Here is a 27819-nt window from a genome sequence, read left to right as displayed (position 1 = left end):
AGACCTAAAATCATGCCGTCATGGCCCTGAAGACCAGTCTCCCAGGTTTCAACCGCCACAGGCATACTTTATTTGACCTACACAAAATTGCCCACCCACTCCCAACCAGCGTTTTCAAAAATGTTTAATGAGTTGCCAATTTATTTCACACTAAACAGAGGCTTCCACAATCTCTTGAAAACTTGGAAGATTTGACAGCCCTCAGTCCACAGCCCTGCACAGCAAGTCTGCCTGGCACCACTAGAGGGCAGGCCTTTCCTCCAGGCATACTCTTGCCACAGACAACTGGTTGCACTTGAGCTTCTGCTTTCCGGACTGGCTTCTGTGAGCAGCTGATTACATCTGATCTAAATTACATCCTAATTTAGATGTGGACAAACGCTGGTGCTGAGTGACCGCAGGCCAGGGATCGGGGATCTGGCTATGGCCTGCGGCCTTCCCCAAACGTCTAGAGCACAGAGTGGGAAGCCAAAGACTGGGGATGGAAACACTGTCGCTACCACTTTGCAGCCTTTACCGGGCCCCCATGTGCCACTCAGCTGATCAGAAGGCCTTCTATCTGGAGACGGGAGCTTGTGTGCCTTTGTTATCTTTCCATAATGCTGAAGACTGAAAACAAAACAATAAAACCACCTTGTTCTTTTCTTCAGAGTTCTGAGGAGATGACCATAAATGGGTCTGATTCTTAAATCCCACACCAGGACCGATAAAAGATGCAGTGGGTGTGAGTTCTCCAAGGACAGGGCCTGTCTGGGGTAAAACCATGGAGTTCTTCGCCCTCTCGGAACCCCACATGGGACAGGGCATCGGACATTTTTATCCTGGTGTGGCATTTCAGTTGGTGAGCTGCTTCCCGTAGGAGCATTTGCACCACAGGATGTGAGACTGTTCCCAGGTAAAAATGGTTCCACCATCAAGAGAAAGACAAGGAGGGCCCCTGCAAAGGCCCATGAGCGCAGCTGCCCGTTCCTTGTCACATTAGCCCCGCTGCAAATTAATTTTTAATGCCTAAATGAATGAACATGTCAACTAGCCTAGTGCTGAAAATTCCCGCCGATAAACAGAGTGGAGGCAATTTCCATCCCCTGTAAAACTCAAAGATGTTATCTGACTGACATCTTAGTTAATCACACGTAATGCTAAGATTCAGGTTCTGACAGAATAGAACATAGTAGCAAGTTTGATGGAGGAAAAGGATGGAAAAGTCCAGGATCCCAGGCCAGAGTGAGATCACAGTGAGGAGATGAGAGTGAGGCATCACAATCGTGAGAGTGGGAGCACAGAGTAGTAAACAGTACTATTCCCCCCTCAGCTAGCTCTGCTTCTGACTCAGACTGAAAGCCGTGGGTGGGTGTCAGTCTTTCCTCACTTTCGCTGAGATATTAGAGAATAAGCTTCTGGCCAGCTGTGATGACAAACAGCGAAGATCCTGGTGAGTTATTAAAGGACCGGCTCGGACCTCAATTTCAGTTGGGGAAGGGGAAAGCAACTTAAAGCAGACACTTCCGTACCTCTCGTAAATGCAGTATCAAGTCCCACTTCATTTTAATCTTCCCCATGAACACATGCAATACCTCGCCCCGGGAAGGATTAACGTGTATTTTTCTAAAAGTGAAATGGGGCGCCTGGGTGGCTCAGTTGGTTAAGCGACTGCCTTCGGCTCAGGTCATGATCCTGGAGTCCCTGGATCGAGTCCCACATCGGGCTCCCTGCTCGGCGGGGAGTCTGTTTCTCCCTCTGACCCTCCCCCCTCTCATGTGCTTTCTCTCTCTCATTCTCTCTCTCTCAAATAAATAAATAAAATCTTTAAAATAAAATAAAATAAAATAAAATAAAATAAAATAAAAAAATAAAAGTGAAATGAAGGGTCTAAGAATTTAGGCCTGGTATAAGATGGCGCATGTAGCCAAACTCAAAACAAATCACATCCTAAGAGAAGAGCCCATATTTTTTTGCATTTAAATCACTATGCAACTTGTATATAGAGAATCATCATAATGGCTTCATCTCCATCTCTTGGTAAGTCAGTCAGTTGCCTTCTATGAAGATAACCTGATAGGAGACGTTAAAGCACTTTTTTTTTTCCTCCAGCACTCCTAAGAGAAGAGGGAAGAAAGGAATCAGAGTGCAGGTAATAGCTCTCACCCAAAGAACAAAGAGTCAAAGACACACTTTAATATGAAATTGTGTCCTCCACTTTCCGCATCCAAATGTCAGTTCTGCCAAAAAAAAAAATCCAATGTGAATGGATTTATGCAAGGTGCAAAAGAGGAAAATAATTATTACAATAAACATTGACTAGACAAAGAACAACAGATGCAAACAACACAGATTGGATCACTCTGCTATATAAAAACATCCCGTTTCTTTTCACATAAAAGACATCTCGCTTTAAAAGTAGTCAAAACATCTAAGGAGAGACACACAGAACCCAGAACCTAGTACCATCTCAACTACGTGAAGTTTTTTCCTCTTGCCCAGGGCTTCACTCTGCCAAATCATTCACACTCTGCAGTGAGTTCTTCTGGACTCCTAAAATGCTGTATATTCTCGCTCCACCCGCCCGACTTGCCCCAGTAAATCCTTCATGAGAGGTAACACAGGAGGCTAGTACCTCCAGGAAAAGCTGTTAAGGAAGAAGAAGGACCTTACCACTTCTGGGAGCAGCCTAGTTGAGAGGTCATGGATGGCTTTGACCACTATACATATGGATGACAGAAGGAATATCACCCCCAGGATGACACAGGCTCTGCAAAGAAACAAAACATTGAGAATCTTAACCGGGCGAAGTCCGCTCCACTCACTTACACAATAATACAACCCCAGGTACTGGGAGCCAACCATAATTCGCCACATGCCCACCAGGAGAAATGATACTGAATTATCTCTAGGATCCCAGGCCAATTTATCAGCAAAACCAACCCCATGGGAAAAGGGCTCACCATCCTACATAATCTCAGAGCATCCCATGAATGCTGGCATGGGAGGAATTTCAAGGATGTTAAATCTATCCCTTCGGCCTGGCAACACAATATGCCGGTTCACCTCCAGCTGGAGGGTTCAGTTTAACAGCAAAGAGTGAGGGCTCTGGCCTGAAACACCCCAAGCTCTACCATTTAACATGCTTGATCTTGGTCAAGCTACTGAACTTCTTTTAGCTTCACCTGTCAAATGGGAATAATATTTTCCACCTGAAGATGAAATGAACATCAGTAAATAAATAAATAAATAACCCATTAATGTTGGCCTAAACAAAGGAGAAGTCCACTCTGGAGGTCTCTTTCTGATATGACGTGATAGACACCACTGTATTTTCCCAAAGATAAGAAGGAAGAATGATTTGGTAACAACAAAAGATACAGAGTGTTTATGCCAAGAGGAAGCAATTCTTTAAAAAGAAAGGAGAGGAGTGAAGGAAGAATGAGTTCAACTGAGACATTAGCACAGCAGGTGGCAGGAGGAAAACCAGAGGATGCACAGCCAGGGGTGTGGGGTGGGGGCTGGTAGGAAGTCTGGGGGAGCTCAGGACGTAGGAGCTTTCTCTGGCAAACCAGACGCAACAATTTGCAGGAGAAGCAAAGATGAAAAATGAAAGTAAACACGAGGAAATGATGATAGTAATACAGGAGTCAAAACACCAAATGAAAACAAAAATAGAGAAAAATTAACAACTACAATTAGCCCTAAGTCATTTCTATTCCAACCTGATGTCCCCATCACTTGGCAGCCTCCTCAGGCCTTTTCTCTCAACTATCAAATAAAACCATTTTTCACTGTCCATCTTGGATTCCCTTCTCTGGATTAACAGAACAGCTGAAAATTGCCCACATTAACATTGAAGTAACACCTACTTAGTTAGAATCCTAATGAGCCCATGGACAGACATGGTCCCCCAAACCTCAAAGTCAGAAATAAGCGGGTAAATAAGGCTTCTTGGAGCCCACTCAGTAGGCTTTTAATGCACACTCTAGTTGTAGGTTTTAGTCTTTCAAAAACAGACAGAAAGGGATCATTGCAGATTAGTGCATAACACAAAATACAGAGATTGTAGGAAAAGTAATGAACAGGCTGGGGATCTTGGTACAGACTTGAGCAAAAGAGGACCTGGCCCTATGCACCAAAATGGGTGATCCACCATGGGTGGATGAGCCTGGGTTGGGGGGGACACAGACTCGAGGAAATTTTGACAGTCGCCCAGGGAACTCTCAAATTCAACTGTATCAGAATCTCAGGGAACTCTCAAATTCAACTGTATCAGAATCTCGGGGCGGGGGGGAGGGGGAGGTGAACCCAAGCATCCGCATTTGTTTCAAAAGCTCCCAGGCAATTCCCAGAGACACTGGGGTTGAGAGTCCTGCACCTAGACCCAAGGGGGGGCCCTGCCCTTAGGGAGCTCCCAGTGTGGCGTAGAAAGTCACAACTCCCTGGACAGAAGGCAAGGCGCGAGTGGTCATGGCAGCTCGTGGGGAAGGAAGAGGTCTAATGGTCCCTACGGGATGTGTAGTGTATTTCTTACTGAGCAGCTTTCTCTCTGTGAGGCACAAGTGGGGAAGGCATCACTTGGGTGCTAGACCTTCTATGGACAGTTTATTACAACATCCCCAGGGAGTCTTCATCTCCATACTTCCCTTGGTGGGGGTGGGGGGGACAAACGTCTGAGCTTCTTGCTGACAGGTAACAGTGACGCTGCAGGAACCCGTTTTATTCCAGATCACTGCAGAAACACCACTATAATGCATAAAGAGTGGATTTGAACTCTGTTTATATTTCTTAAGGAGACAAATATAAAGGATGCAATGGTCTCCTTACATACTATCTTGCTTATGTATCTTGAAGCAAAATTACACTACAAATCCCTTAAGGGCAAGAACCGTATTTTTATATCTTGGTACCTACAGGAGCACATGGCAGGTGCCCCATATGCATCTGGAGAGTAGATGGAGTCGCTGATTAAGTAATTACTCGATAATTTCTAAGTGTTCCCCCATGGAGTTTAAGGGGCATCAGCCACTTACCAATACAGATGGGAAGGGGAAGGACACTCCTGATACTTTAGCCAAAATGCCTATTGAATAGCCCACCTTATAAAACCACTCTGACGTGTAATGGAAATCAAAAGAAATTGATGGCTTGGTTTATTAAAGTTGAATTTTACAAAAAGTATAATCCTATTTTCTTCACAAATACACCTGCGAATATGCTCAAACATGTTTTAAAGCCCTGTTTTCATCTTCTTTTAAATGTGCTGCAAATTCAAAAAACCATAGTCACCCTTCCTTCAACACTGCTGGGAGCTTGCGTGTCAAAGCTGCTCCCACAGCCTAAACCGGCTATTATTAGCAGAGGGTATGATGCTATTTTTTAACATTTTATTAATAATATATTGTGTTTACACGCAGCTTTGTCCTCAGGCACTCAGAGTTCTGCACAGCAGGGCATAAATGCCCCAGAGGCCACTCACCAGATCAGAGTTTCTGTTTTTCTGCGATTTTTCAGGCTGGGAAGGAAAAAGGTGTGTTCCATAAACGCAAGTGGCCAAGATGGGAAAGTCAAGGATGAGGAGGGCTTGTCCAAGGTCACCCAAGGAGTTTGAAGTCCACTTAGAAATACAACCCGGTCTCCTGACTCCCTCCCAGCAGCCAGCCCCAGTCAACCACCTGGCCACTCGAAGACTCTCGGCTTCCACATCACATCCTCACACCTCCACCGCCCTGGGACTGCGGTGGCCTCCAGGATGCAGGCAAGATCTGGGTCAGGAGCCAACAGTACAAATACAGCTGCTTCTTTCTGCAACCGTGTGCTGCTTCCTAGTTTGGGAGGAAGCAGACGGGGGAGCGATGGAGGGTCACTGCCCCATCAGCACGTCACCAGGCGAGGCTGGCCTGGCAAGTAAAGGGCAATGTGTGCGTTGGCCTGACAGCCTGACAGCACTGAGCAGCCAGGTCACTGGAATGAATGCAAATTCCTTCTCGCTCTTGCCCATACCCCAGAGGAGAGAAACATTGAGTCAGGAAAGAGGCAAATACAATGCCTCCGTCAACATAATCCCCCAAATGAACACAGACTGAAGTTGAATTTAAACTCCCCACAGGACCAGTAGTTGTCAAAGAGTGGTCCACGGAACAGCAGCATCAGCATCACCTGGGAACTTGTTAGAACAGCAAATTTTTGAGTCCACCCCAGATCTGCTGAATCAGAAACTCTGGGGATGGGGCCCAGCAATCTGTGTTTCAATAAGCCCTTCCGGTGTTTCTGATGCCGTCAAGACAGAGCCTACACTAGTCTTTCCCAAGACACATTTAATGTCTGAACGGTGACTAGTAAAATCTAGAGAAATGACTAAAGCCACTGGTCATCTCTTTTTCTTCTGCTAAAGGCTACAGATTACTAATTGTGCACAGCACTGTAATTCTATGAATAACCTTGAAGTAAGCATTAATATTTTTTTGCTGATGAAATTATAAGGGCAAAACGTACGGACAGATACTCTCACATCCAAAATGATGTCAGGTTGAAAGTTTGGTCCTTTGTCAATTGTAGGTTTGAAGGCCTGTGATTCACATTAATAAAGCATGAGTCTTATACCAGTTCTAAGTTATTTTCCATCAGATCCAAACAGTCAAACAGGAGAAGTTTTGTCTAGTCATCCTCTAATTTACAAAAGACCTAAAACACAGTAGCCCTGGTAATTAATCAGTTCAGTCCACAGCTTGAAGTATCAATGTTTTATTTATCATCTTTCATCCTGGTGCCCAAAGCACTTGTAATCTGGGCCACTGTTCAAATGTGAAGTAATGAAAAATAAAAGACAGTCAAGTGTTGAGCACAAACATAGTACTTAGGGATGCACAATCTCTGGTGTTATTTTATTCCAGCTAGATTCTCTCTCCCTTCATGTGCTCTGCCATTTTAAATAAAGCCACAAAGTCCATTTGGAGGCAGGGTAAAGGGAAGGAGAAAGTGAGAAATGAATGCTTATGAGCCATTTCTCATTCTCTATAATGTCTATGCCAAACATTGATTCAAGACCACCATCTTCCTCCTTTCCTTGATTCTCCTAAGCTCTAGACCCCACCTCCTTTCACACCTACATTCCCATCTCTCTTCTCTACCTTCATCCTCATCTATCTAGATGCTGCACAGTGAACAGGCTGTGGTGTGAATGGTTCCCCAGGCCAGAGCTCTCCAGGAAAGTGGTCAATGCACTCTCCATGGTAAGATCATCCATCTCCTCAACATGTAACCACCAACTCACATGTAACCACCTTCCTCAACAAATGGCCCTTTGTTTATATCTGTATGAATGTACAAGCTAAGACCCACCCAAGTAAAATCTCATTTACACAGGACTTTTTTTCCTAGCTTCAATCATAAAGACAAAAGTCAACATGAGGGATTTATAAAAGAATTAGATTCTACAGCAATGCAGTCCAATAGAATTTCCTGTGATGATGGAGTGTTCTATTCCGCACTGTCCAGTATGGTAGCCACTAACCATATGTGGCTACTGAGTGCTTCAAATGTTGCTAGAGCAACTGAGGAAATGGAATTTTAATTTTAATTACTTTCAATTAATTATAATTTAAATGGCCACATGTAGTGACATATCAGACGGTGCAGTTCTAAAGGTTGCGCTGAAAATACAGATTCATCGGTGTATATGTACATATGTATGTTGTCTATCTCTATACTTTCTATATATATTCTCGATAAGAAAGAAAGAAAAATGAAGAAAGGGAGGAAGGGAGGATGGGAGAGAAGGAAAGAGGGAGGGAATCCCAAAAGCTACTCATCAGAATCAGGTAAATTAATGTGGGCTGGCAGGGTCTGCTGTTGTAAAGGAGTATCATGTCTTTGGTATTTTCCACTAATGAATGCATCACTTCCCCCCCTCTAGTAAACTCCTCCAACTCCCCAGGTTTACATGCCAAGTCTCACTCTTGTTCTCATCTATTGTCCGTCAATCTCAGCCACAGCTACTGCTCCACCAGGGCTAACTACATTTTTTTTAGAAGGGGATTTGTACTTCAGTCATTCACATTTTAAGTTCTACATGCCAAGCCTTGAGGCTAAGGAAAACAATCTATTCGCAGTCTCCTGAGAGCACAAATGTAGCATAGGAAACCTGAAAATCATCATAGGAACTCATTACTTATGAATGTGAAAATGGGCAAGAAACAAAATGAACATAGTAACATGGTGAAATACAACCTGGGGACAGAGTGGGAAGGAAAGATGACTCTGCAGTGTGACATTTTTTTTTAAGATTTTTTAAAAATTTATTTATTTGAGAAAGAGAGCATGAGTGGAGGGGAAAGGCAGAGGGAGAGGGAGAAGCAGACTCCCCACTGAGCAGGGAGCCCAGAACGGGGCTTGATCCCAGGACCCTGAGATCATGACCTGAATGGAAGGCAGACACTTAACTGACTGAGCCACCCAGGCACCCCTGCAATGTGACATTTAAGCTGGGTCTAGAAGAATGGACAGGAATCATTAAGCAGAAAAAATGGAAGGCTAGGGAGGACACTCCATGCAGAGGGGACTTTACGAGCAAAAGTGTGAAGACTTTTGGGGGGCCCTGCTTCAGTGAAAATGCAAAGTAGAGGTGCTGTGCATGGATATGTTCATGTCCCTATTAAAGACAGATCACATGTTAGTCCACAAAACAAGTATCAATAAATCTAGTAAGTCTGAAATCATATCAAGCATCTTTACTGACCAAAATGATATGAAACTAGAAGTCAATTGTAAGAAAATAAGTGGAAAAAAACACAAACACGTGGAGGCTAAACATGCTACTAAGCAACCAATGGTTCAACAAAGAAATCAAAAAGGAAATTAAAAAAAACACCCAGAGACAAGTGAAAATAGAAACACAATGGTTCAAAATCTTTGGGACATAGCAAAAGCAGTTCTGAGAGGAAAGTTTATGGCAATACAGACTACCTCAAAAAATAAGAAAAATCTCAAATCTCAAATAAACAATTGAACTTTATACCTAAAGGAACTAGAAAAGCCCAAAGTTAGTAGAAAGAAGGAAATAATAAAGATCAGAGTTGAAATAAATGAAATGAAAACAAACAAAATCAATGAAACTAAGAGCTGATCATTTGAAAAGATAAAACTGATAAATCTTTAGCCAGATTCATCAAGAAAAAAAAGACAAAATCAGAAATGAAAGAGGAGAATTTACAACTGGTAATACAGAGATACAAATGATTACAGACAATACTAAGAAAAACTATATGCCAACAAATTGGACAACCCAGAAGAAGGGGACAAATTTGTAGAAACATATGATCTTGCAAATCTGAATAATGAAGAAATAGAAAACATGAACAGATTACTAGTAACAAAATTGAAATGGTAATCAAAAATTCCCAACAAATTAAAGTCCAGGACCAGATGTCTTCCTAAGTGAATTCCACCAAACATTTAAAGAAGAGTTAATACCTTGTATACCTGAAACTAATATAACAATGGATGTTAACGATATGAAATTAAAATTAAAAACTTAGTAAAATTTTAAAAAAGAATGAGGAAGGAGGCTTTGGAAAAGCAGGAAAAAAAAGAACTAAAACCTATTCTTCTCAAACTATTACAAAAAATAGAAGAGGAAGGAATGCTTTCAAATTCACTCTATTAAGATCAGCATTGCCCTGATAACAAAACCAGACACTACCAAAAAAAAAAAAAAAAAAAGTTATAGGCCAACATCTCTGATGAACATAAATGCAAAAATCCTCAACAACATATTAGCAAACTGAATTCAATAATGCATTAAAAGGATCATTCTCTATGATCAAGTGAGATTTATTCCAGGAATGCAAGCATGGTTCAATATACACAAATCAACAGTATGATACACCACAGTAACAAAGTTAGGGTAAAAATCATATCATCATCTCAGTAGATGCAGAAAAAGCATATGACAAGATTCAATATCCATTCATGATAAAAACACTCAATAAAGTGGATTTAGAGGGAAGATACCTTAACATAAGGGCCACATATGACAGACCTACAGCTAACATACTCAATGGTGAAATGCTGAAAGTGTTTCCTCTAAGATCAGAAACAAGACAAGGATGTCCACTCTCACCACTTTTATTCAACATAGTACTGGAAGCCCTAACCATAGCAATCAGACAAGAAAAAGAAAAGGCATCCAAATTGGTAAGAAAGCTGAAACTGTCACTATTTGAAGATCATGATACTAGATAGAGAAATCCTAAAGATGCCACCAAAAAAAAAAAAAAAAAAACCCTCTTAAAAATAATAAATTAATTCACTAAAGTTATAGGATACAAAATTAATACAGAAATTTGTTGTGTTTCTATACACTAATAATGAGGTGGCAGAAAGAGAAATTAAGAAAAAAAAATCCCATTTACAATTAAATAAAAAGAATACAATATCTAGGAATAAATTTAACCAAAGAGGTGAAAGATATGTACTCTGAGAACCGTAAGACAATGATGAAAGAAACTGAAAACAACATAAATAAATGGAAAGATATACCATGCTTATGAATTGGAAGAATATTGTTAAAATACCCACACTACTGAAAGCAATCTACAGGTTCTATGCAATCCCTATCAAAATGCTAACAGCATTTTTCAAAGAGCTAGAACAAAGAATCCTATAATTTGTATGGACCCACAAATACCTCCAATAGCCAAAACAATCTTTAGAAAGGAGAACAAAGCTAAAGGCATCACAATCCCAGATTTCAAAATAGACTAAAAAGCTGTAATAATCAAAAGAGTATGGTGCTGGCACAAAATTAGACACACAGATCACTGGAACAGAATACAGAACCCAAAAATAAACCCATGCTTGAATGGTCAATTAATCTACAACAAAGGAGGCAAGAATACACAATGGGGAAAAGAAGGTCTCTTCAATAAATGGTTTTGGGAAACCTGGATGGCTACATGCAGAAGAATGAAACTGGACCATTTTCTTACATCATACACAAAAACAGACTCGAAATGAATTAAAGACCTAAATATAAGACCTGAAACCATAAAACCACTTAAATGAAAACACAAGCAGTAAATCGTTGAACATCAGCCTTAGCAATATTTCTCTGGATCTGCCTCCTCAAGCAGGAAAAACAAAAGCAAAAATAAATAATTGGGATTACATCAAACTCAAAAGCTTTTGCACAGTGAAGGAAACCATCAACAAAACAAAAGGGTAATGTATTTAATGGGAGGAGGTATTTGCAAATGATATATCCAATAAGGGGTTAATATTCAAAATATACAAAGAACTTAAACAACTCAGCCCCCCCAAAAAAAATAAATAAATAAATACTCTGCTTAAAAATGGGCAGATGACCTGAACAGACATTTTCCAAAGAAGAAATACAGATGGCCAACACACACATGAAAAGATGCTCAACATCACTGATCATCAGGGAAATGCAAATCAAAACCACAGTGAGATATCACCTCACAGCTGTCCAAATGGCTAGTATCAAAAAGACAAGAAAAAACAAGAGTTGGTGAGGATGTGGAGAAAAGAGAACCCTCATACACTATTGGTGGGAATGCAAAGTGGTGCAGCCACTGTGGAAAATGGTATGGAGTTTCCTCAAAAAATTAAAAATACAGATACCATATGATCTAGTAATTCCACTTCCAGATATTTACCCAAAGAAAATAAAAACACTAATTTTAAAAGATATATGCACCCCTATGTTTACTGCAGCATTATTTACAATATCTAAGATATAGAAGCAACTTAAATACCCATCAACAAATGAATAAATAAGATGTGCTATACACAGACACACACACACACACACACACACGACACACACAACAGAATATGACTCGGTCATAAAAAAGGAATGAAATCTTGCAATTCACAACAACATGGACAGACCTAGAGAGTATAATGCTAAGTGAAATGGGTCAGTCAGAGAAAAGACAAATACCATATGCTTTCACTTACATGCGGAATCTCAAAACCAAAGAGCAGAAACAGACCCATAAACACAGAGAACTAGTAGTTGCCATGGGGGGAGGGAATGGATGAAACAGGCAAAGGAGATTAAGAGATACAAACTTCCCAATATAAAGTCAGTCAGTCACGGAGATGAAAAGTACAGCACAGGGAATATAGTCAATAATATTGTAATAACTTTGCATGGTTACAGATGGTAACCACACTTATCATGGTGAGCATTTTGTAGTGTCTATAATTGTCAAATCACTGCATTGTATGCCTGAAACTAATATAATATTGTATGTCAACTGTACTTCAATTTAAAAAATTTTTAATTAAAAAAAAAAGTGGAGGGGCGCCTGGGTGGCTCAGTTGGTTAAGCAACTGCCTTCAGCTCAGGTCATGATCCCAGAGTCCCGGGACCAAGTCCCACACCGGGCTCCCTGCTCAGCGGGGAGTCTGCTTCTCCCTCTGACCCTCCCCCCTCTCATGCTCTCTCTCTCTCTCTCAAATAAATAAAAATCTTTAAAAAAAAAAAAAAAAAGTGGAGAGGATATTCCTGAAGCATTTGGCATAAGGAGAGCAGCAATGCAAGGGCCACATGAAGAATGTCCCTGTGTCCTGAAAGTCCCCTCAAGATGGTGCAAAACCATGGCTCTTAGATGGTGCAGGGACCAGAGTGTTGTATTTAATATGTACATATTTCAACATACAGTAGGAAAAAACCCAATTATCACCCCAATCCTTCAAAGATATTATTGCTTAGGGGAAAATTAAGATTTCATTTAGGTAAATATTCAGTAAATAACAGCATAAGTGATATGTAGATAGCGCAAAGATCATCAAAGTGAAACACACATTTTTGAGTGATGACAGGAAGTTGCTGGAGGATTTTAAGCAAGGGAGGCCCACAGTGTCATCTGGGCTTCACAAAGACCCTCTGACTGTGGGTGGGGTTTGACAAGAGTGAAGGGAAACACTAGAGGCAAGGGATCAGCTGGGAGACAACGCTAGTGGCCGAGAAAACAAAGCGATGACTCCCTACACAGGGGCCAGGACAGCTAAGAGGGGTCGATAGGCAAAGACACTGAGGGGCCTAAACTGATGGAACTCAGGAACCAACTGGATCTGGACAGTGGGGAAGAACACAAGGACAACCCTGATTTTGAGACTGGCCAAAGGAGAAGAGGTGGCGCACGTTCCTGAGCAGGCAGTGTGAGGTTGGAGTCGGGGCTGGCAGGGAGTCTCCTTGGGACTTGCTAAGCTTGAGGACAAATGTCCAGCCAGCCAGATACCCTGAGCCTAGCCAAAGAGGCATCTCCTGAGCCCGGCCTCCCAAGGCCATTTTCCTGGGGCCCCTACATCTCACGCCATTGTTTCTGGGGTGTGGAGAGGTAGAAGGAGAGATAGGAACAGGAAACGGCCATCCTAATAGTTGCCAAACCCTACCCAGTACCTCTGCTTCCAATACACACCACAAGGGGAGTGCATGCTGAGACTCACGACCCAGGCTCTTTCAATCCATCAACCAATACCAATCAACACCTATTACGTTCTAGTGCAAGGATTCAGCAGCAAACAAGAAAGTGAGTAATTTCTTGCTCTCATGGAGCTTACACAGCAAGAGTCAGACAATAAGAACGTGAGCAAATAAGCACAGGGTGCAGAAAGCAGCATAAAGGAGGAGAATAATGAGAGTGCCATTTTATATACAGTAGTCAACACTTCTGTCTGATGACAGGACATCTGACCAAAGACCTAGAAGAAAAGAGAGTGAGCTGTGCAGCTACGTGGGAAGAGCACCATGGACCGAGGGAACAGAGGGCAAAGGCTCCCATGGAGGAGGAAACCAGGCTTATTCAGTGAAGAGCTACGAGGCCAGCACGGCTGGAATACAGCATCCATGCAGGGCCTCAAGGTCATACCCAGGACTGGGGCCTTTATTCTGAGTGGGACAGGAAACCAACAAAGGATTGATCAAAGAAAGGACTTAAAAAGGATGGTGATGGCCACGCTGTTGCTAACAGGCCAATGGAAGCAGGAAGACCAAAGAGAAGGTAACTCCAATGAACCTCGAAAGAGATGATGCTAGCAGAGGGCAGAAGTGGAGGCAGGGAGGGGCTGGTTTCTACCAGTTCCTGTGAGATACAAGGCAGATCCGCTGGTATCTCACTATTTTCAACCTAGTGAAGTAAGCAATGGACTGGTGGGTTTTAGAAAGATTTGAAAAGGACTTTCAGGGCGAACCTCTGTTTCTCAGGAGAATAAAAACATCCGGAATCACTACTTAGACAAACTGGTTATTCAAAGTGAGCCACTGAAGAATTTTCAGTGTTAGATCAATTATCAATTTCAACTTTTTCTTAAGTATTTACTCAATGTATAACTACTTGTCTATGCATAGAACATGATAACAGCCTCTACAGAAAACACAGGGGAAAGAGAGGCTTGCTTTTCCCTTCATACCCCATCATGCTTTTTGTTTCTTTTTTAAACAATGTGCAAGTACCACCTATTAAAATAAACACTACGTCAATCTTGAGACTGAGGGAGATATTTCCTGAGGGTTTACCAAGTGCCAAAAAGCCTCCTCTGCACTAGATAGAATGACAAGATAGTCCTTCTCCTCAAAGAGTAGAGAAAGGTGGCATTTAAGTCACACAGGAATCTTCTAGAGAAGTTGAGATTTGAGGTGACTTTGAAAGAACCAAAAGAAGCTAGCTTGGTAAGCAGCAGTGAAGAGTATATTCTAGGAAAAGGGAAAGTATGTGCAAAGGCATTATCAGAATTCACTTGGTCAGCACATTTTCACTACAAACCCACTTTGTGCTAGGCACTGTTCTAGGGAGCAAATCATGCAGACACATGGGGTTAGAAGCTTCCAGGCACAGACAGGAGCAAGGCTCTGAGGCAGAAGACTGCTTGATGTGATCCAAGAACGTCAAGGCAGCCAATGGACTGAAGAGGAGTGAGAAAGAGGGCAAGTGGTGGATGTGAGGTCAGAGGGCAAGGGTCATGCAAACTTTCAGAGCCACTGGAAGGATTTAGGCTTTTATAAGGATAAGAAGCCCCTGGAGGCTCTGACTTGGGGATGCCGTGATGTCACATGTTCTAACAGGATCACTGCTGCCTGGCAAAGGCAACCAGGGAGAGCAGTTAAAGGTCATGCAGTGATACGGGTGAGAGAGTGACAACTGATAGGTCCTGGACCAGGACTGCAGCATGGAAGGGGTGACCCATGGGACATATTCTGATTTCAAGTTTTGGTCTGGTCAGGGATCCACTCTGAAGGTACCGTTGACAAGTTTTGCTCATATATAGTTGAAGTAAACAAGACTCAATGATTCAAGGTTTGTGACCTGTGAAAAGTGAAGGATGGAGATGCCATTTCCTGAGCTAGGGAAGACCCCAAGAGATGCAGGTTTCTCTGGGAGGTGGCAGGGGGGGATCAGGAGTTCAGTTTGGGACACGCTAAGTTTGGAATGTCTGCTAGGCATCCAAATGGAGGTATTGAGAAAGCAGTTGGAGATAAAAAGTTTAGTTTCAGAGAGAAGTTCAAGTGGGGACATAAACTGGAGTCATCAGCACACAGATTGTGTTTATATCCTTGAACGTGGATGAGATCAGGGTTTCAAGAATCCCAAGTGCCTGAATAAGGCTGGAGTAAAGGTTCCATGAAGGGTCCTAGCCAGGAAGCTGGGCAGGTAGGTGTGCAAGGGTCAACACCTAAGAACCTCACATACCAAGCTAAGGTGTAGACCCTCTCTTATGAAAACCATGCAGAGCCCCTGACTGCTTTGGAAATGGTGGAGTAAGAGGATTCAATTTGCATTTTCAACAGCTGACTGGGGCAGGACCCATCATGAACATCTGCTGGAGGCTGCTCTGCACTGCATCCCTGCTCCTTTCAGGGGTTGTGGGCCTCAATCCTCCTTTCCAGCCCCACTGTCCTCAAGGGGAGAACTGATGGTAAGTGCACCCTGCCCTTGAACCAAGCTACCCAACCCAAGCTTGGGCTAATCAGATATTCTTCCACTGGACTTTGAATCAATCATAAATGATAACAAGGACTGAAAACAGAGATGCTTCATCCCACTGTAGAGATGACCGGGATCAAGCTCAGCTGGGACTCAACCGGAGTGGTTAACCAACGTCCCTCTGGGTAGCCAGGCTTCCTGCAGAACGGCTGACTCCCCCAGAGCAGGTGTTCCCTGAAAATCAGGTAGAAGCTGCGGGGGCTTCCTTGGAAGTCATGCAGCATCTTTCCAGAGCATTCTGCTGGTTACAAGTAGCCTGCTGAAACTAAAGGGAGGGGAGAGAGATGCCACCTCTTGATGGGAAAATAACAGGAGAATATTGGGAAAGGCCACATACTAGGTTAGTAAATCCTTTGTTTCTGGAGACTTCCTTGCCCTAGGGCCAAGGTAGTTCCTGCCAAGAGCCAGGTTCTGCACAGCAGTGGACAAGGGGTTGGAAGGCAGAAGAAACGGAGAAGGTCAATTCCCAGTAGGCCCATGGTATATTGTATCATTGTTCCCAACAAACTTGATCCTACACATTCCTTCCCTTGCCATGTGCTTCTCACACTTCTGTTTAGGGCAAGTGTGCATCCCACCCACTGTCAGGCTTGGACACGTGGCTTGGCCAACAGAGTGTGAGTAGAGGTGCCATACACCACATACACCACTCCTGAGCAAGAGCTCTGCATGGTTGGCTTGGCCCTATTCTGTCCTGTGAAATAAGCAGAGCAATCCTCAGAGAGGAGCTATTTCCCCAGCCTAAGACCTGGACTAAGAACTCATGTGGAGCACGGCTACCATCAAACCTCAGCTTAAGTGGGAAATGATTGAGAAATTAATATTTGTGGTTCAAATCACTGAGATTTGGAGGATGTTTGTTATTGCAGCAAAACTGACAGATACAAGGTTCTTGAAAGAGAAAAATCTGACATTAGCAGCAGGGCGCCTGGGTGGCTCAGTCAGTTAAGTGTCTGACTCTTGATTTGAGGTCAGGTCATGATCTCAGGGTTGTGAGACTGAGTCCCACATCGGGCTCCACGCTCAGTGGGGAATCTGCTTGAGATTCTCTCTCTCCCTCTGCCCTTCCCCCCTCCCCTCAAATAATAATTTTTTTTTAAACTATCTCAAAAAAGCACCACCTAGACCTGAAGCAGGTGGCTGGCTGTTAAGAATCACATCACGACAGAACAAACTATCTGAGGGCAGCTCTGTTGCTGCAGACAGGAATCCACTCAAAGTTTAGTCCACCCTGAAGAAGCAGGCAATCCCACTGTCACAGACACATACAGAAAACCACTTCTGAATGAATACTCTCACTAAATCAAAAAACATACACACACACACACACACACAGATGGATAGAAGCCTCCTTATGATCCTCGCAACTCCCACCCCTGGGGTAGATGCATCAGGCACCAATCCTACCATTCTGTCTCTGTGGGAAGTGAAAAGCTCTGCACCTTCAGGACACATGCTTATCAGCACGATGTGGTTAACTGAATCTTTTATTTTTTTTCATCCCTAAAAAATACTCTATCATTTCCTCGGTAACGTATTCTCCAGTGTTGCTAGCCTACTTGATTACAGTATTTAAAGTAATTGGCTTAAGCTGTACATTCACTTTGATCCACTCCTGGGAATCTATCCCTAAAGAACAAGCTTTTTGCAGAAGAATGTTCATATAGCAGCATTATTTATATTGAAAAGTGTAAAAGTTAAATGTGCCACAGAAGGAGTGTTGAAGTAACTGTGATACATCAATTCAGCCGACTGTTAAGTGCTATGCTATTTAAGAGTGCTTTTGTCAATAACAAAAAAGGGTCCAAATGATAAAATATTAAGTGAAAAAGCAGGATATAAAATCTTATGTATACAGATGAAAAATACATAATACAAATACATCTAATCTAAACCAGAGGAACATTTTTGGCAGAAAATATACTAAAAAGTAACAACACTAAGAAGATGGACTTCCTCTCCTTTTACTTTTCTGTACTTGTGCTGTACTTTTATAATGAAAAGACAGTTTCTAAAAATGCCTTCTCCAGCTACATCACTTTTAACATTTCCTTTTATTGTATCCTGGTTACAACATCGAATGCTGCTATCAAGTCTCAAGCTTGGTGTAAATTAATCCAGTTTTAACTGAGCATCTCCTGTGGGTCCTGCACCGTGAGGAAGCGCAGGTAGATGCTGTTTTCTTGGGTGGGTTTCCACACTGTTGTTGGGACAATATAGTAAGCTTCTATCCACGCTCTATTGTGCATGTCTTCTTCTCCAAGACTTGGAATTTTTCAATTATAAGATAGAATTGGTAAAAAAAAAAAAAAAAATAATAATAATAATAATAATAATAAAAATACTTCCCTCCCAAAATTGTGAACATAAATAATGGGTAAAATGCTACATGTCAGTAAGATGATACTGAACATAGGTAAAATGCTGAAGATAATGTTTCTAATTTGATCCTATAGCACTTTCTTCCATAACTGGGACTTCTGGTAAAACCCACCACTTAGCACACCCCATCTGAAGCAGAATCTTAGGGCCAAGTTCTATGGATATGAATTCTCTACAGCAAACACCCCCTGGCATGTGGGGCAGGAGTTTGCGACTTTCAGAGAACTCTCAGTGACTTGTGGGCTTCTCATCAATGCTGCCTTTGACAAGTTAGAAGGACTGAGGGGGATTCTGGGAGAGAGCAGAGGAAAGCCTCGGAAAAGTCCACAGCCTGACCAGGATTGTAAAGCCTGTCAATAGTTGAGTTGGGACTCAAATCTAAATCTGAGCCCTCAAACATAGACAAGCTAGAATTTTCCTTAGGTGGGTGTTCTGTCCATTTCTCTCTCTCTCTCTCTCTCTCACACACACACATACACGTTGCACAGAGTTTTACGTCCAGAATGTTTTAACTTAAACAGTAGCACTGCTGAAGTCACTAAGTTGGGAGTGGGGCTCAGGAGTCTTGGGTTCTAGATCTATCAATGCCACTAATTTAGGGAAAAATACAAAAATAGTAAAACCTTTCTAGAGCTCAGTCTCCTTATTTGAAAGTTAGCAACTTCGACTTAATTACCAAGGCCCTGACACTCTAAAAATCTAGTCTAAATATAGCAGTGGGAATTCTGGCTCACTAAAGATTTTTATTTTAAATCAATCGGTTTGAGACACAGATTTATTTGCATAACTAAAATTTAAGTGAACAGTAGGTATTATTTACCTACTGGCAAGTTAGGAGGAAAAAAAATACAAGTTTCACACTGAGCAATGTGTGAATTATGGGCTTCCTTTCATATATTACTCCAGAGCTGTCAGATGGCAAAAAAAGATTCACCATGTTTTTGGCTGAATCTTACTTATTTCTGCAACTTCTTTGTGACCTATACACTCTACTATTTTGAAGGGCTGACATTTCCCAGAGTAAGAGAGAAAAAATAGATAATACAAAAAGAGAGTGTTTTAAAAGAAAATGTTATTCATCCATTGAGTTGGCAAACTGGTTTTCTAAACAGAAGAATCATTTTAAATTATTTGAATATTAAAATACTACAGACTCACTCTATTATAACTTGGGAAAAGCACATTAATGATTAATCCTAAAGCCTTCGCCCAAAGGAGCTAGTTCCTATAAATTCTGCAACTTCGAGCTACACTAATCTCTCTTATTAGATTCATAAAACGCTAAGGCTTCCCTTTAATACACAGATCTGCATTTACATGGGCCATTGATTTGGTCCCTAAATCAGTAGTGCAAATGGAAAACATCATCCATCCCACCATCTTAAGAGATCAACGTTAGTGTTTACACATCAGTTATCATCCTGCCTATCTTAGAAACGGAGAAATTAAGGAACCTAAATATAACCTGCTGTAGTGCTGAATAAATACAAGGACAACTCAAAGTAAACATGGGGTGGGATCACCTGAAATACTGCAGGGGGCTAGGAGGTGTAGCAGATGGTCTGGAAGCCACCCTCTATCCTCTGCGCCAGCTCAGGCTGCAGTCGCTGGCCCAGGGAACGGCCCTATGCTCTCCGACAGGGTCCCAGCCGACGGCGGCAAGGGCTACACTTCTCAGAGGCTGGTGGCGTCCAGCCCCCACTACAGAAGCAGCCACAGACCACATCTTCACTGGCTTTTCCTTCCCCCATCTACTTCCCTCTCCCCCCCTCCTCCCTTCCCTCTCCAGCTCTGCTCCCTGGGATCATTCCTGGAATCATTGCCCCATCAACCACCTGCAGCCAGGTCTTCGGCGAGAACATGAAAGATGAACTCAGAGTCTGAGCGCACACATCCACACGAGCAAACCAAATGTGGATCCTGGACAGCAGCGTCAACATTCTCCCATTTTTGCGGATTAAATCTGCCCAGGGCCCTCAGAACTGGGCCACTCTTCCAGACTCAAATGTCCAACCAATTGGGCACAACTGTTCAAGGAATTTATCATTCCCTATTATCTTGTAAGAAACTCCCAGATCTAAAAGCAAGGCTAGGAATACACCAAGGTCAATAGAAGGGAGACTTTCTCCCTTGGAATCATTGCATGTCTGCCTCTGAAAGCCACTGCCTTCCCCCTCCACTGGCGGCAGTCTTTAAGATCTGGTGTGGCGCCTGACTCCGATCAGCACAGAAACCAAAGAAACAAGATGGAGGCAGAAACAAGGCGGAGGCAAAGAGACAGGAGCTCCCTGCAGCCAGATGAACACAGAGAGTCTGGCACTAGTCCCTCCTGATGGCTGGCACTGTCCCGAATGGCAGGAAGGACCTGAGGGCTCAGTCGTCTGGAAAAGCTCAATTGGGAAGGCAGGAAAGGGGAGCGATGTGAGCAATCTCTAAAACACATGAATGTCCGCCGCACGGGGGCAACCACAGGGAGAAGCAGGTGTGTGGAACCACGTGCCGAACGGCATTGGGGGCCACATTTCGGCACCAAGGAGAGGCAAAGACTGTTCACATGACCAGTCCCACATGAGCATACTCATCTGAAAGGCAAACTCTCATACCAGTGTAAAACGGGGGGAACAGAGGGAAAAAACCTTGCCATAATTTATCTAAGTACCACCTTAGAGAAGGGAGGAAGGGACCATTGTAATTTTTAAGATTCTATTTTCAAGCAATCTCTGCCCAACGTGGGGTCCGCACTCACAACCCCAAGATCGAGAGTGGCATGCTCCACTGACTGAGCCAGCCGGGCGCCCCAGGGAGGACGACTGTAAAAAGACAGCCTGTCACTCATAGTTGATACTGCCACACATTCCCCCAAAAAGAGAATCAAAGCAATGTCCTAAAAATGACTGAATTGTCAATTTGCTAATTAAGGACGTGGACCGTTCTTGTGAGGACTGATCATACAGGACTTCTGTGAAATCCATCATAATGCCTGGACCACGGGCAGCACCTGTGAGAGCCCCGCTGAGCCCCGCCCCCCTGCTCCCCAAGGTGGAAGGGCAGAGCTCCAAGTGTGGGCTCCAGAACCGGCGTCTGGTTACACTGCAGTGTCAGCACTCACTGGCAATTTACGACCTCGGGAGAGCTCCTTAACCTCTCTCTGCCGCATTTCTATTGTCTGTGTAATGGGACAGCAGTAGGAATGCTGTGAGTTAACTCACGTACAGAGCTTATTAGCACAGTGCCCAGCGCCAAGTTTAGAAAATCAAAAGTGAGTCATTTGGATGATGCACAAAATGTAACTGATCCAAATGCAAACTCCTCTCGTGTTCTTGGCTCACACTCCCACGTACCTGTGATAGGGGGCCTAGAGCTCACCTCCCCAAGTCCAGAATGCCTCCTCATCTGCAGCCTCACTCTCCCATGACTAACCCTGTGGCCCAGTAAGGGCAGAGAGTAAGCTCACCTTCAGAATCAAATTGTAGCAAGCAGGTCTACTCAGAGCCACTGACGAAGGGACCGTGCCAGGTAACCTCTTGGTCTCCAGTTGACTGCTCACCAGAATCATCTGTGGACCCTTTAAAAATTCAGACGACTGGGTTCCACCTTAAAATTTCTGACCCCATAGTAGGGCCTAGGCAGGAGTTGTTATTTCCCAGTGTTTTGTGTTTATTTTTACAAAGCTCTCCGGGTATTTTATGAAGCAAGAGGCTAGAGAATTTTTGGTCTACAGCACAGGTGAGTCAGTGGTTCCCAACCAGAGGGATCTTGTTCCCCAGTGGACAAGGGGACATTTAGCAATATTTGGAGACATGTTCTACTGAAGCGCCTTGGGGCAGGGATACCACCGGCATCTAGTGACTGAAGCCCAGGGGTGCTGATGAGCATCCTACTATACACAGGACAGCCCCATACAACGAAAAATTATCCGGTCCAAAATGTTAGCCATGCCAACCATGCACATGACATGTCAGCATGTGAACCCTGCTCCATGTCCTTTTCAGGGTGTGGCGTTCTCTTGGTGGTGCCCAGGGAACAGACACCGGCTTCCCAATTTCATCAATGGGGCCAACCCACAGAGCCAAGAGAACCAAACCAGGTAGCATATGTTGGACTGATGAGGAATAGTTTTGAAAGAGCAGTGATGAGTTCACACAAAACACCATAACCTCTGTGCACAAAAGGGTGAACATAAATGTCTTTTAGGAAGAACACACCAGCAATCCTGACATTGGAGACATGTCAGATGACAGAGCTGCTCCTTTTGACCAGTGGGTTCCAGCCCTGCATGACGAAGAACACCTACTAAGTGGGAGGCACGGGGGAGAGGCTTTGTCTACACTACCCCATTCACTGCTCACAACTGTCCGTTAAGACAGATATTATCGACCACCAGGAGCAGTTGAGCAAACCAAGGTTCCAAGAGTTTAAGGAGCGTGTTTAAGGCTGCCAAGCTGGGCTGTGGATCTCATCCATCTGTAGGACTAGAAGTCCATGCTGAGGCCACCCAGCAACCTGCTTCTCATCTCGTTCTGCATCTTTGTCCCTCTAAAGCATGACCTAAGGCACCTATCAGACCTTACACACCACGGCCCCACCCTGGATCTGTGGAAAGATTCTGGAGAGGAAGGGCACAGATTCTGGGGGCTTTTGAAGCTTCCCCAAGGACTCCTGAGCACCTTGAGTCTGAGAACCGGACACTCCTTTGACGGGCTTTGTTTGTCTGAGCATCTTACCAAGACTGGTTATTGGGGCTTTTTTCCTACAGAAGGCAGAGACTGACTGTTGATAAAGCCCACCACCCAATTCCCCTGAAGAGAAAAGAAAACAAAACAAAAAATGCTGGCTCAATGGATCAGAGAGAAAAGAAATATTTGAATTTGTATCCCTTTATAGCTAGTTCCAATGAGAAGAAATGAGTATCACCTAAGCAGGCTGGTCTTGTAAACTATTCCGTCACTAACAGTATCTGAAGGGCCAACATGTTGGGGTTTTGTGGATCCATGGATTGGATAATTTGCTCCCCCAAAATCCCACAATGGGGGCACATTTGTAAATCATCTGCTGTGCCTCTGTGCAGGCCTCAGATCTAACAGAGACTTTATCAACTGGGCCCATTATTTTGCCAACAACAGAAGCAGTCTTGTAGGGACAAGTTGCCAGCCACATGGGGCGAATGATTATGGGAACAACAAAAAGGAAAGTCATGTATTATTCCCACTGTCATATTCTACTGCCTTAGCTAAGGCTCATTACAATTTGCCCTAGTGCTATAAGTACCCTGTTTTACTCTAATTTGTCTGCGCAGTAATTATGAATTAAGGTAACCTGCCACTGCTTTTTTTTTTTTTAAACAAAGGGGAAGGAAAGATCAGATTCCATACGTGTTGAAAGAGAAATGCCGTGTGGCTCTGAGCAGTCCTGGCAATGCCCACTCCTTTCCTAATTACCAGCCCATTGGCTTCCTGACAGATGGAAAAGAATGACACCGCCCCTCACAGAGCTTATATAATGAGGCCCTTGGTAATCACAACTTGACGTTCAAGCTGCACCATTAATGCTAGAGGTGGTTCAGCCAAATTAGAGAATTAGGGTCTGTGAATGAAGACTGACACATGTATACACAGTAATTTTTTTAACCATTAACATGCTTTGTGAAAAAAAGGCTTCCAATTCAAAATCATGAAAGACATATGTAATTTGCACCCCTCACTGACTTAATAGCTTGTCAGTGGGTGTGGAGGTGGGGGTTTGGAGTGTGCATGCTATCACTGAACTAGGACATCATAGAATAAAAACATCACCAGAGGTCAATTAAGAGAATTATTCATGGACTTGTTAAAAGGTCACATGCCAAAAACTTCACTTAACAGAAAGGAGCTGAGGTGTGGCATTCAATTTTTTCTTTTTTTTTTAACTCAGAGATCATTGCAAATGGGGACAAGCAAAATCTCACTTATAAATAAAGCTGTGACTAATGTCTTTCAAATCCCAATATTGAGAAAATTACTAGGGCACTTCTGCACCCCCTCTCAAACCCCCCCAACTTCTCAGGCACCTACTGTCACCACTATCCTGCCGCCTTCCTCTGCCTTAGGCAAAGGAGCAGATATGTAATTCATCTTGGTAATGATGAATTGTGTGGCCTCTTCCAGGCACTTAGTGGACCTGTATGGATAAATGGTTCTTCCCATGTGCAAAGGAATAAAGGTTCCATTAACAGAGAAATGTGAAGAAGGGGGGGGAAGGACTCTCGATTCCAGCCTAAGTCGTATTACTCCAGTGGTTTGCAACCACCTATCCCACCACCACCCTGGGGAGACATTTGGCACTGTCTGGAAACATTTTTGGTTGTCACAACCGGACGGAAGGTGCAAGTAGTGTCTAGTGAGTAGAGGCCAGGGATGCTGCTAAATATTCCATGATGCACAGGACAGCCCTGAAGCAAATCATTATCCAGCTCAACATGCCAACAGAGCTAACGTTGAGATACCCTAATGTTGAGATATGATCTACTCCATAGTTTAGAGCCTCAGAACCCAAGTGTGGCTCACTGACCAGCAGCATTGACATCATCTGGGAGCTCGTTAGACTCTCGAGTCCTTCTCCAGTCCTCCTGAACCAGAATCTGCATTTCAACCTCCCAGAATGATTTTAAGTGCATTAAAATTTGAGCCACACTCACTTAGAACAATGGTTCTCAAAGTTGGCTGCTCACTGGAATCACATGGGTAGCTTGATGAGCATCAAGAGTTTTAAAAGCTCCTCCGATTCTCATGTGTAGCAAATGTAAGAATCACTGTCTTCGAATACGTTAATCAGTGCTGCTCAAAGTGTGGTCTCCGGACCCGCAACATCAGCAGCACCTGGTACCTTGTTAGAAATGCAAATTCCAGGCTTACTTCCATCCCTCCTGATCAGACCCTCTGGGGTGGGCCCAACAGTGTGGGCTCTGACAAGTCCTCACAGGATCGTGGGGGCCCTGAGTCTGAGCAGCACTGCAGTAAATAACGTGCCCCCAGCCACCTAGCAGTTTTTTATCATTTTGAACTTTATCACTGTGTTCTCCTACTCATTACAAAATCAGTCCCTGAGCAGCATTGCGGGGGCCCTAGTTTCCTTTGCTGTGGCCCTGTAGATACTGTATGAAGGTGTGCCCAATGCAAGAGACGTTTTGCTTCTGAGACTGACCTCTGGGTTAAAGGTGCAAGTGTACACAGTTTAGAACCACTCAAAGGAACTTGGACCTCTAAGTCTACATTTGGGGAAAATCCCACTGAAGATGCACGTGCCACCTGCACCTGCCCCACACACCGGACAGCAAGGTGGACACCACTTGTGAAACACTCCTGAACCCGCCCTGGCTCCTGGTTGGACTTCACGGGGCATCTCCCCCACTCAGTCTTCCAGACCGGGAGGGTGTGTGGAATCCAGAAAAGCTTTCCAGAGAAGGGTGTGTCTCTCAGGGCAGTAAGGTGAACAGAAGTGGAGTGATGAGCCAACAGGAAGAAGAACTTCATGAGAACAAGTAGGTAGGAAAGCTGCAGGCATGAACACAGCACAACAAATTCGTCCACCAGGCTAGAGAAAGGATTCCTGCAGAGAAAAAAACTGGAGAGATGGTTTGGGCCAGGTCTGGGATGTCCCCCAGGTGTGACTGCTTCCAGCACCAACCACAGTTCTGGGCATCAACCTTTCATCCGTTTCAAAGCTCGATTTGCTCAGCCTACAGTTAGTCAAAAACCATGGCTACTTTCACTCTTCACATTGAGCACTATCTTTTCTGATGCCAGTACAGAAGAAAGCCATTTTTCCCTGGCTTAATGAAAGAAAGGGACATTTCAGTATCACTTTGCATGACGACAGAATTTTATAAAGCTACCCGATTTGTAAAATATTTTAAGGAAAATAGTTATCCATGTCAAGCATCTCTCAGAGAGGAGCTTAATTAAAATCCACTGTACGACTTTGCTAGACAAATCGACTGCCTGACATGAGCCTTTATGCAGTTAATAAAATCACTATATCTAAAACCAGAGCTAACATTACTTAAGACACAGTGGTGAAAATAGTCCAGCAATGCAGTGGGCTGATAGGTCCTTTAGGAAATCAATTCCAAATGTTATCGTTGCTACAGTTCCATCGGTTTTGTCCCAATTGAGCCATTATAATTTATTTTAAGAAGGACATGGTTAATATTCATCTGCCATGCCTTGCCTTTTACCAACCACAATCAAATTTGATTTGATGATAGCTAATGATAAAAGCTTATATAAAATACCGCTAGGAGACAGCAAGGTGCAGTGTGTATGCTGGTACAGACAGACGAACAGATGAAGTCTCCCATCATTCATGGTGTAAGCCCTGACCCTTGAACTGCATCCTATAAAAACGCCTCACCTCAAAACAAAGAGGGGGCAAATAACTCATTTTCTAGCAAGCGACTAATTGACTCCAGTAAGTCTGTCTCCTATGTTCCTCATCACCTTTCCAATCACAGACTATTTTTCAGACATGACTACAGATCTTCCTTGACTTATGATGGGGTTATGTCCTGTTAACACATTATAAGTTGAAAGTATCTTATGTGGAAAATGCATTTAATACGCTTAACCTAGTGAACATCACCGCCTACCTGAGGCATGCTCAGAACGCTTACCTTAGCCTCCAGTTGGGCAAAATCATCTAATGCAAAGCCTGTTTTATAGTAAAGTGTTGACTCTCTCATGTAACTATGATCGCTGTACTGAATGTGAAAATCAGAATGGCTGGACGCTTACAGAGTACTTATAAGTTATCAGTTGTTTGTCCTCGTGATCACACAGCCGACTGGGAGCTGCCACGGCCCAGCATCACGAGAGAGCATCATAGTGCATATCACTAGCCTGGGAAAAGATGTAAATTCAAAATCAAAGTGTGGTTTCTACTGAATGAGTACTGCCTTCCCACCACCATGAAGTCGAAAACTCCTAAGTGGGGGACTGTCTTCAACATAACTAGGAACAAATCTCACCTTGGTAATTAATTCATCATCACCTAACTTCCATCCCTTCATTCTCACTTCCGCTGGCTCCTCCACACATCTCTGTACATAATGTATGTGCATGTATGTATGTGTCTACGTGTGAGCACCCGTGTGTGTGTGTGTGTGTGTGTGTATACACACACATGCATATACAGAAACACACAGACAGACAACGAGGGAGGGAAGGAGGAAGGAGGAAAAAACAAAGGGGAAAGAACTTTCAGAAGTTTGTAAAGAAGCTTTAGAAAGACTTCAGAGAAATCACAGAAAATGCTCCAGAGGGAAATACAACAAATTCATAACATTTGCAGAGGATACTTGCCAAAAAAAGTCCCAGAGTCCCCAAATCCTGCTCTAATATAGCTGGAGGTAGGGGAGTGAAGGGGAGGAGCAAGTATGAAAGGACGTTTTCAAAGTATAAGAGCTTTA

General features: G+C 43.4%; 1 protein-coding gene across 1 annotated transcript in view; it reads right to left on the bottom strand.

The window, feature by feature from the left end:
• The window catches only part of TMEM163 (transmembrane protein 163), a 218870-nt gene that overhangs the window by 38141 nt on the left and 152910 nt on the right, over nucleotides 1–27819 (bottom strand). The window contains exon 5 of the mRNA XM_032411533.1: nucleotides 2653–2749. Coding sequence (XP_032267424.1) covers nucleotides 2653–2749 — 97 coding nt within the window. The remainder of the gene's footprint in view (nucleotides 1–2652; nucleotides 2750–27819) is intronic.

This window comes from Phoca vitulina, unplaced genomic scaffold (genome assembly GCF_004348235.1).
Source record: "Phoca vitulina isolate PV1807 unplaced genomic scaffold, GSC_HSeal_1.0 scaffold1, whole genome shotgun sequence".
In the NCBI taxonomy this organism is placed as follows: Eukaryota; Metazoa; Chordata; class Mammalia; order Carnivora; family Phocidae; genus Phoca; species Phoca vitulina.
The sequence above is the reverse complement of the archived record's forward strand: the minus strand, read 5'-3'. Positions and strand labels throughout refer to the sequence as shown.